At 36.4% G+C, this 10,189-nt stretch overlaps 1 protein-coding gene across 1 annotated transcript in view; it reads left to right on the plus strand.

Moving 5' to 3' along the window:
• ATG7 (autophagy related 7) overlaps positions 1-9,694 on the plus strand; it is a gene marked incomplete at its 3' end in the record, with an annotated part of 44,198 nt that extends 34,504 nt beyond the window's left edge. Inside the window, 1 exon segment of the mRNA XM_010291800.1 lies at positions 9,572-9,694. Coding sequence (XP_010290102.1) covers positions 9,572-9,694 — 123 coding nt within the window.
• Positions 9,695-10,189: the final 495 nt, after the last annotated feature.

Raw genomic sequence — 10,189 nt, forward strand, 5'->3', positions numbered from 1 at the left:
AAGAGATAGCATCACCACAATTTTCTGGTGTCGACATGTTCAATATCTAACTGTGTCTAGAATACCATTTTTAATTATTCTAATGGCAACTTGATGCTGTCTTGTCATCTCTGAGGCTGTTACAGAATTCCTTTTGTGTCAGTAAAGACAAAACTGAACTAAAATACTTTGACTGTAAAATATATACTTGCTGACAGACTCTCGTATCAGAATTGCAAAAATGAAGTTGGAGAATACTGAACTGGATAAAAACTATGAACATGCAATGTGTAGTAATGGTATGGTGATAATGTTCATCCTACCACTGATGAATGTAGAAACAGTTCAAACCTAATTCTATAGGTTTCTGTCTGGAATTCAAAAGTTTCCAGATTTTTCCAGTTGTTCTTTCTACTTCCATACATTTTTGCATACTTGAAACCTAATGCCTTCTGTTCCCTTATTTATTATTCAGTTATGCCAAGGATTCAGTGCGTATTCATCAAAGAAAATACAGACATAGTATGCTTCCACGTCTGTAAAATTATGGCTTGATTTTTTTTTTTTATTTGTAAGCTGAGGAATCACTTTAAGTAAAAAAAAAAAAAAAAGCCCACATGTTCCTTGCTGGAACATATGTGATTCTGCAATATTAATGACTATTAAACAAGTTGTTTAATATGTTGACACATGTAGTGCAATAAGTGAGACAGAATACTTGTTCATATCAGTTATGCGCGGAGAGTGCTAATTGTCAATTGTTGTGTATATAAGAAAAACTGAACTAATTTGAAAAATTGGCAAGGTTACATAAAGGTTCAAGTCTAAATCACATGAATGAAAATTTTCAGGCAGACAAGTTTATGGTCCAAAGCATTCTTTTGCATGGATAATTTTGATAGACAAGTACTTCAGATTTACACAGTGCAGCACTGTGTGCATTTGACAATTTTGGCCATAATTCTACCTCTGTGTATTAAAAAGTAATGCCAACATGCAGCAGCGAAAGACTGGAAATATATCCATGTTTCTGTCTTCCATGCTCAGGTTTTGTAGCAGTTGTCTCATGGAATTGGGTGATGATGTGAGAGTCTGGTTATTTTTTTTGCTAATCTTTATGCAAATAGAACTTGCTTTATTATAATCTCCTATTTAAATTATGCTAAAATGTTAGATTCTAATATTTAAATGATACATAGTTTACTTGTATTTCAATTATGTTTCTAATCTCATGAGATTAAAGGGATGGGTATTGCATCTTTTCCCAGTTAATTTTTAATGCCTTCCTATTTTTAACTATTGTAGTTTTTTCTTGTATGCTTTTCTGCATTCTACTCATTGCAGTCTTTGACAGGAGTTTGTCTACATCTATACCTATTTCTTTTGTTAAACTTAACAAATCAGCCTTACTTTATTGGGTAACTGTTCTTTTGTTTGCAAATACCCACGTAGGCATTTTTAAATAGTTTAAGCTTAACCTTTATTCAGTTTTTCCACATTTCTACAAAGACACAGATATAAACAACTCTGTAAAAGTGCTTCTGTTTTCTTTGAAATTGGAAAAAAGTGAAGGAAATTGAATTTTGAAAGATGGTAAAATAACTGAAACTGATGAAGTCCAGTAAATATGTGTGGTTTTGGTGAAAATGCTGTTTTTCCTCCACTGCTGTTTTGCATAGGTCTTGTAGCACATCCAAATAATAAAATCTTCGACTCTGAAATAATGTACAAAATACGGATTTTTAAGCTAGAGGTCTGGGTTTAGTAAACTACTGAACAGCTGCAATTCCTGCTTAAGGTAGTGGTAATTTTGGGGTGCTTGGTGATCAGATCGTGCCTTGTTGTTGAAGCGCAATGGCAGGTGAGAGCTAGATGGAGTAATTGACTTCGTATGCCGTAGCCAGTCGGCATTGGCTTTTTGCTTGCTTAAGCCAACCCGTCTAAAATGGACCACTCCATTGTGGACTCAAATTGCGTAGACAGCTGAAATGGTATTCAGCATGAGACAGTTGCTCTTCTGTGAGAAGAAGGATTTTCTTGGATCTTTGGGAAAGTGACCTTGCTTCCCTCGCAGCATTAGGGATTGCCTGTGGAAAATGGACGCTGTTTCTGGACTGTTTTTTTTAAGGCAAAACCGAGAATTGCGCTATAGGTGCTTGTTGCTATATATGCGTAATAAACAGATTATCCAACCACGTATTGTCAATAGCCTCAGATGTGACTGGGGAAAAAGAAGGGCTTTCCGCACTTGCTGTACAATAGATAGTGACTAATGCCAGTATGAACTGGAGCCAAAAATGTTGTAACTGCTGATGAGCTAATCAGCATAAATTTTGGACAGGAAGCAGAATGGGGATAAATAAAGCTGTAAATATCCATCAAGTGTAAAATGCGGAGCGAGTAAGAGATGGCTATTAGGGGACTGAAGGATATACCCATGTATTAAAAGAGGTCAGGACAGATGATCTAATGATATTGTCTGCTTGAAAACTCCTTTGTTCCTCCATTCTCGGTCTCTAAAATGGAGATGTTTATTTTCTTTTACTCCCCCCGTCTCTTCATCTCTTTCTTTTCACTTCTGTTTACTAATGCTTTCAGGCAAGGAGTGCCTTAAGCTTGTACGCTGTCCGGTAGAAAGTCCTTGTATTGACTGTAATCTGAAGATGCCACTATGTTTCAAATAATTTGTGAGAATTATTTTAGCTACTCTTTCCTTTCTAAAATATAAGTCTCACAGTTCTGTCTGTATCATCAGTCTATCAATTCATGTCAGGAAAAATGGGCACTTGTATATAAAACACATCAAGGTTTTTTCAGAAAAATTCAGAATGCCTGCAGTTCCTGAGAACTTAATGTAGACAAGACCATACTTAAACTGGCATCTCTTAAATTTCTAAGAACTCTACTTTTCATTATTCAAAAGAAGAAACTGAAAAGTCCCTAAGCTAAGAAAATCTCCTTGAGACCTTTCAGGGTCTATTCTTCGGTAAGTCAATACTCCATTTTCTGTCCATTGCAATTAAAAATCAGTGTTTTTTTAACAGATAAAACACATTTGTATCACTACATTCCTACCTTAAATTAAAAGAGCAGTCTCTTTCTTAAATGAATTTTCTGCATATTGTACTTGGATTAGTTAAGGTTTTATACTGATTTGCTTTCATTTTTAATACTGATTATTGGAACGTGAGGAAAAAGTTGTATATGCAGAGGGTGTTTTAATTATTTGGACATGAGCCAAAAAATTATGCCATTTTTGCCTTGTGGTTTATAACCTTCCAGTATTTTCAGAACAGCCTTCTTGAAGCTTGCACCTGGAATACAGCCTTCTTCAGAACTTTGCTTTATGATCTTGTTGTTAAAACTTAATTGTGTGTGAATGCACAAGTGTGTATGACCATTCATACACATGTTAAGATAACATTTGGAGTGTTACCAAAAGATTAAGTGTCTTAAGAGTCATCTTTGTGCTCATGTAGCATTGTCACACTCTTCTGTTCCAGTATCATGAACTGAGGCTCTGAAAAATCACTATGTGATCTTCAGAAAAGTTCAATTTTCTTGCATTCTTTTTCATAGATGTATTACAGGATCACCTTTTTAGGCTTTTCTTTACAACTCTTTAGGACCAAATGACAATAAAAATGGAAAACTTCATGAAAAGGCAAGAGTCTAGGAGCTGAGGATTTTTTAAGGAAACCAGAATTATGGGTCTCATGATAAAATTTTTAATGTTAACAGCGCTGCCTGTGATCCAGGATCCCAATAGCTCGCGTGCCTCATCTTACTCTCTTCTCACTTAGGAGGATTCTTCACAGCATTGTAGTCTTTCACTAAACTTCCTGTTTTAATAGCAGATACCTTGAGCTTTGAAGAGTTTAACTGGCAAGATTTTACATGTCTTCCTTATTTTCCAAGCAGCTTTTGAAACGGAAATGTCTCTCTCTCAGCATGCTAGCACTTACAGTAGTTTTCTATTTAGTCTGCATTGCCTGTGATAACTGGAGAGTTAGCAGTGTGCAAAAATATACCTAGGCATGTAAAATTTCTAAATAGAGCATTGAATTTCATGATTTTTCTGACTCTGAAATGTTTAGTGAAGCATCTGTCCCCCTTTGTGGGGAGGCAGGGTGGGGGGGGGAAGCGTGCTGTCGTCTTTGAGTGGAAAGTGTTTAAAGCCAGGAGGAGTGTCAAACACAGCACCCATATTGTTTTGGAGTTAGGCTACCCATATATCTTAGTTAGGGTAAACAATAAATCTGGTAGCATTAATTTCTTATTTTCTTTTTCCTGGAAAGTAAACAATAATGTTTCAAACTCTACAAATGCTAGCTGCTTAGAAAGCAAAAAAGCCAAAAGAAATGTAAATACTAGTAAAAAGTTTAAAAATCACGTGACAGAAATGAGACATAAAATGTGAGCCAATTTTACGTCAGTGACCAGGTTCTTGGGATTAGGAGTTTGTTTTTTATATTTTTACTTAACAAGATATTAACTTTTATGCTATAAAGCAATCCTGGGGCCAGATTCTCTTTCTGAACGTCTTTCTACCCAGCAATGGAGACTTCTTTGTGAAGAATGCTATTAAAAAGAATATAACACCAAGGCTGCACATCTGTTTCTCATTTCAAAACAAGTTCTTTTACTCTAGGCCTCTTATTTTTTCCCTCCTACCATGAGATCCGTTTTTTTCTTTCCGTAAAAAGACAAGAATAAAAAGATAGCTAATAAAATGGGTTACTGTGTATCATTTACACAAAAAGGCTTTAGCAATACATTCATTTCTTCCTGTTGTGATAATGTGCATCCACAGGTTCATTTGTTCCATTAAAATGCCATCATGTGAAAAATCAGTTGTAGCTCTGGCTTTGTAAAATGGAGACTGGAACCGAGGTTATAGTGTCAACCCGAGGAGAGATTTACATGTGTCAGATAAGAGTTTGGTTTTAAAATGTGGATTCTCCTGACAGTATTTATAACAGACATGAAATACAGAAGGCATGCTACTTTCTAATTCTCCTCCTAAGCTCTGAAAAGTGACCTGCCAGTGAGAAAAAGATAAGAGTTCCTTAATAAATCTGTATTGCTTCAGCTTGCCTTGCTAAGCAGAAGAATTATATCCTTCTGGTTCTTTTTGTTTGCTGCTTTGCAGTTTTTTCTGCTTGAGAAAATTAATTGCTGCATAGTACCATGTCACTGAATGACTGGATAGTGACACGTTTATTCCCAGAAAAAGTTCATGAGGGATTTTTTACATCTGTGGTCAGGTAGTAACTAATTTGAGATCAATAATAATAAAAATTATAACATCTCTCAAATATTTTCCTCCTGTAAAGCTGTTACTCAGAATGATCGCATTGGTACCAAGCACGGTGTTAGCAGCAAAGAGAATTGTGAAGAAGTGAAAAAGCAAACTAATACCAACCATGGGCCTTTAGGCTCTGCTGGATGTGACTTAGCAGTAGAAAATTTCCTTTCCACACAGCAACAAATTGGGCACTTATCAAATAGGCACCAAAAAATGCTAAAAAATGTTTCCAGATTTAATATCTAGACTGGCTTTATTTCTGATGATCGGCAGAGTATTCCTCTGGGGTCTCCTGGCGTAGGAATTTGAGATGAGTTTTATTTTGCCTCGTTCTTTTTTTTCTTTTTGAGGTATGTTCATTGGCCACTGAACAAATATATGCCACATTACATTTATCAGAAGACAGCTGTTACTGAATTTCTGTAATAAAGGTTAGGTGTGGACAAGTTAATGGTGTTTATCTCTTTCATGGTATTTATTGTGAAGTTTTAATCACCTGAATTGGGGAATAAAGTCCCTGAAGGTGCCATTGTAGCCATGGAAAGTCTAGCAGTGTGACATGATGGAGTTTCTACAGGGGAGAAATAAATTTTTAAATCTTTCCATAACAATAGCAGATTTGGTCATATTAATGTGTATCATTTCTACCCAACTTTAACAAACAAACGCGCTACAGTTCACTAGAGCGAAAAATAATCCACCTTCAACTCATGGTTCTGTGATCTTATTTTATTAATATGAATGTTTTATTAATATTTTAAAAGACACTTCATGGGAGACTTCCTAGTCTCTTCCATGCTAATCACAATACCAAGGGCCCTTTGATTTAATAAAAACTTCTTCCAAAACTAATGCTAGACATTGTGGATGTCAGCGTAGTCATGCAATGTGAATACAAAGGAATTCATTTGTAGCTACGGCAGGGAATATAGAAAGGTTAAGCACATCTCTGAAATAAACCTGGGCAGTTTGTACAGAGCACCCTGGCACCCTGAAGTAATGTACTTATTGAGGAAGCAATACATGGAAATTTTCACTTCAGGCTTGAGTCACAGCTCTTTGGAAATGAGGATCAAGGCATAGTTAGCAGAGTAACAAAATCAACCAGATTTAAAGGCTGTTTGATAGACTTGTATATAATAAGGTTGCCCTTGGTTCCCAGCTCTGTTCATAACGTTTGCATATCCCAAAGTAGTATACATCTTTCAGCAGTTTTTACCTCTGGGAAGAGACCGAAATATTTTATGGCTGTTGTCCCTGTGTTTCATTGATATGGTGTAATATTTTAGAATAAGGCTATGGTTGCATTGTGGAAGGGCTGTATGTTGTTTCAACATACCATGAACAATAATCTGGCCTACATCACTAAAAAGATGTCTCATAAGCTCTGTATTGTGGTTCCAACAAATTAAAGTAATAGCAACCCATTTGATAATGCTGATAGCTTTGAGGATTCTATACAGGCAGGGCTGTGAACGTAATCCAAGTTTATAAGTTGATGTCTGTATACAGTGTTTCACAAAGAGCCAGATGCAAGAGACTTCTGCACATCTGGTTGTTTTATTAGAACTTTGAAACACAGAATAGTCATTAAATGTATGTATGTATGCACAGTGCAGTTTCACAATATATATAATTGATAATGTTGAGAGGACACAACTCAAATGGAATTCTGAGGTTGTCGAGTTCTCTGCATTGCATTGTGAATGGTCAGATGAGTTCGTCTTGGTTTGTTTATCTCAGGAATAAAAAGCGCCCCAAAAAACCCCAAAGAAAAACCCAGAGATGTCCCTAAGCATTTTTTTAATCTTTTTTCTTTTTTTCTTTTTTAATTTCTGATTATGCTTATGAGTCATTGCACAAATCCACAAAACCCCATGTATGGCAAAATAATTTTTTTTAAGTATGAAGAACAATTTCTCCAGAGTTAAGACAACATGAAGCGCAGGTCGTATTTATTTTAGAAGTGTAAAGTGTGGTCAAGAAGGCGCCAGATGTTTGTGATCGTCAGCTACATCTGTCGTCTTCCTCTTTATTGTGTTTCAGTTGTTTCTGTCTGTGTTTTTTTGAAACCTAGGTGTGCAGGAGATAATTCTGCTGCTAAATGGGCATCTTGCATGAAGATCTGAGTACAGATGACAGTCTGTTTTTACCAGTAAACTTGCAGTCTGTCAGCTAAATATAAATATATTTTTAAATGAGCTTGAATTCCTATAGGGCTCGGTCTAAAAGCTTACTGGTTGTGTTTTGCTGAAGAATGCTGTTGGGCTGTGCAAGTTCCCACAGTTTTAAGATTTATCAATGTAAAGGTTATTTGAGACCTTTAGGAATTAAGGAGTTTAAGAAATATGTTTAAGGAGTACGTAAGTTGTACAAATTTCTCTTACTGCTTCTCTCCCAAAATAAGGATTGAAGATATACAGTGAAAGAAAGGTTGTCCACAGCCCCTGCAAGTGTTCTGTATAAAAGAACTTTATGTGTTCTAGTTACACTTGTTCTGCAAGAATTATACCAAAATGAGAAGTTAAAAGTAGACATACATGATGCATATAATTTGCTTAGATAAGCCATAAGAAGATATGGATGAGCACAATATTGTGATTTGTTTGAAAGTTTATACATGAGAATGAAAAATTAGGTATTCCTCTGAGCACAGGAGTCCTGGAGCCATATCTTGATGGCTGGTTTTGATACTTTTCCCATGAGTGGGCAGTTACAGAGATGCAGTTGTTTGTGGATTCTCTGGTATTTAGTAAGTGTTGGACTTATGCTGAGGCTTTTTTCAAGTACAGCTATACCTCGCTATCTGCAGAGGATGTGTTTCTGAAAAGTGTGATATGACAGCAGTGCAGTGTTCCTTGTACAAATTGCTGTGGCAAAGAGGGACTCACGCAGAGACTTAAGACACACACCGGGTTTAAATACACAGGAAGAGTGTACATGGTTGGGAGGGTGACAAGCAGGAGTAGGGTTATCAGAATCAGCAACTGGAAGAGATGCTGGCTTTTACAGACTTTTTGGGTTTTGGAAATGATCACTGTTCTAAAAAATGACAGCCATCTATGAAACTGCCTGATTTAGCCCATTTTTCTGTCCTTCACTCTTGAACTGATGTTGTCTTACCTGAGAAAGATGATGATTGAGATGAAGGTGTAAGTGTTGAGAAAAGCAGTGATAGCTTTCACAGTAAAAGGTTTTTGGCAGCATTCAGTTTCATAGATTAAACCATTCCACGAACTCTTCTGAAAAGCTTGCATCTTCTCCACATCGGGTGATGCTGATGATCCTTCCCCTGCCTCGCTATTAATGTCATATATACTGCTCCTTCGTATTAAAATACTGTGTGTTTCTGAAGTCCCGGTGTACATCCTGCTCTGCTACGTGAATTTCTATAGGAAAAGTTGCTTTCCAGTCTGTCTAGCTCAGCTGCTTCATCTGTGAGGCTGATGACAGGAGAGCAGGATATTAAATGATCAGTGGTAGAACCTGGAACAAAAAACAGGGAAACAGTGGATACTGGGATTGCTCTATCATAAGTTCCATTTTCTTGCTACTTGCTTTCACAAAACTTGTAGAATCATGTTCATCTTTGACATTTCCCCCCCCCCTCAATCTCCATCATACTTGATTGAAATCAGCCTGCCAAATAGTGATTTAAGCTAAAGCTGCATGAAATAAAATTCTTCATGGTCAGGGGCTTGAGGGGACCACAGGCTAAAACTTTCCTCACAATTCTTGTAGGAATCTATAAGATTCTCAAAGTAAAAGAAAAACTGGGAAAATTAGAGTAGAAAAATAGAGAGTACTTTAAGATAGAACAGTCTCAGAACCATGAATCTCTGGAGATTGGGAGGATGTTGGACTTGGACACTGACTCGGAGAATTTTTCAGTCTGTCCCAGCATGGTTCTTTCCCTTAACTGATACATTGGAACAGTCTTTTACTGTGTTTTGTGTAACTCAAATGCTCCTTTCATGACTTTGCAACTAAGTTTTTCTTCTTGCCATATCATCTGTCTTGTTATAAGCTTAAAAATATGTTTAAACCAGGAAATTTTAAACCTCACTTCTCCTCTCACTTACCGCCACCTTTCCCCACTTTATTGGGGATATTGAGTTGGGAGAAATGGTTGCTCTTCTCTCTGTAATTTTCACCTGTTTATAATATACAGTCATTTTACGAGTGTTCAGAAAGATTGTACTTCTATTTTGTGAGCAAAATATGATGATGAATCAGATTATGGGCACCTTATTTGAAATCCGTTTCTGTTTGTTTATTTGACAGGTCCTTGACCAGTATGAACGAGAAGGGTTTAATTTCCTAGCTAAAGTTTTTAATTCTTCACATACCTTCTTAGAAGACTTGACAGGTCTAACTTTATTACACCAGGAGACACAGGCTGCTGAGGTAAGAAATTACACTTTGGATGTTAAGAATAAATATGTGGCAGTAAAGGGTGCTTGGCTTTATGTTCAGCTGTATAACTGTGTGATTAAATGAATCACTGATCAAACCAAGCAGTGGTATTTGATTTACAGGATGATTTACACAAGCCACGTGCATATTCCATCCAGTGAGATGTGTCCTCTTAATGTTATAGAATAAGAAATATTGTTGTATGTGAGAGATCGTTCTCTTGTAACAATAGGTGACAGGATGCATGTTGACAACCATTTAGAATTATGTGGCACTATTACTAGTATTCATTTCGTTGTTGTCACATTATGTGAAATTACAGAAATATTTGAAGTTGTTGCTTGACAGTTCTGAATTTTTGTCAGGAAATTCTATCCTGTCTGTAAGTCTTTTAGGGTGTGCTTCACTGGCAGTGTAAACTGCAGTTTGTGCAAGCATACAACTACTGAAAATAGGTAGCCATGATAGCACAGAATCCAGTATGGG

The sequence above is a fragment of the Phaethon lepturus genome, unplaced genomic scaffold (assembly GCF_000687285.1).
Source record: "Phaethon lepturus isolate BGI_N335 unplaced genomic scaffold, ASM68728v1 scaffold18727, whole genome shotgun sequence".
Lineage (NCBI taxonomy): Eukaryota > Metazoa > Chordata > Aves > Phaethontiformes > Phaethontidae > Phaethon > Phaethon lepturus.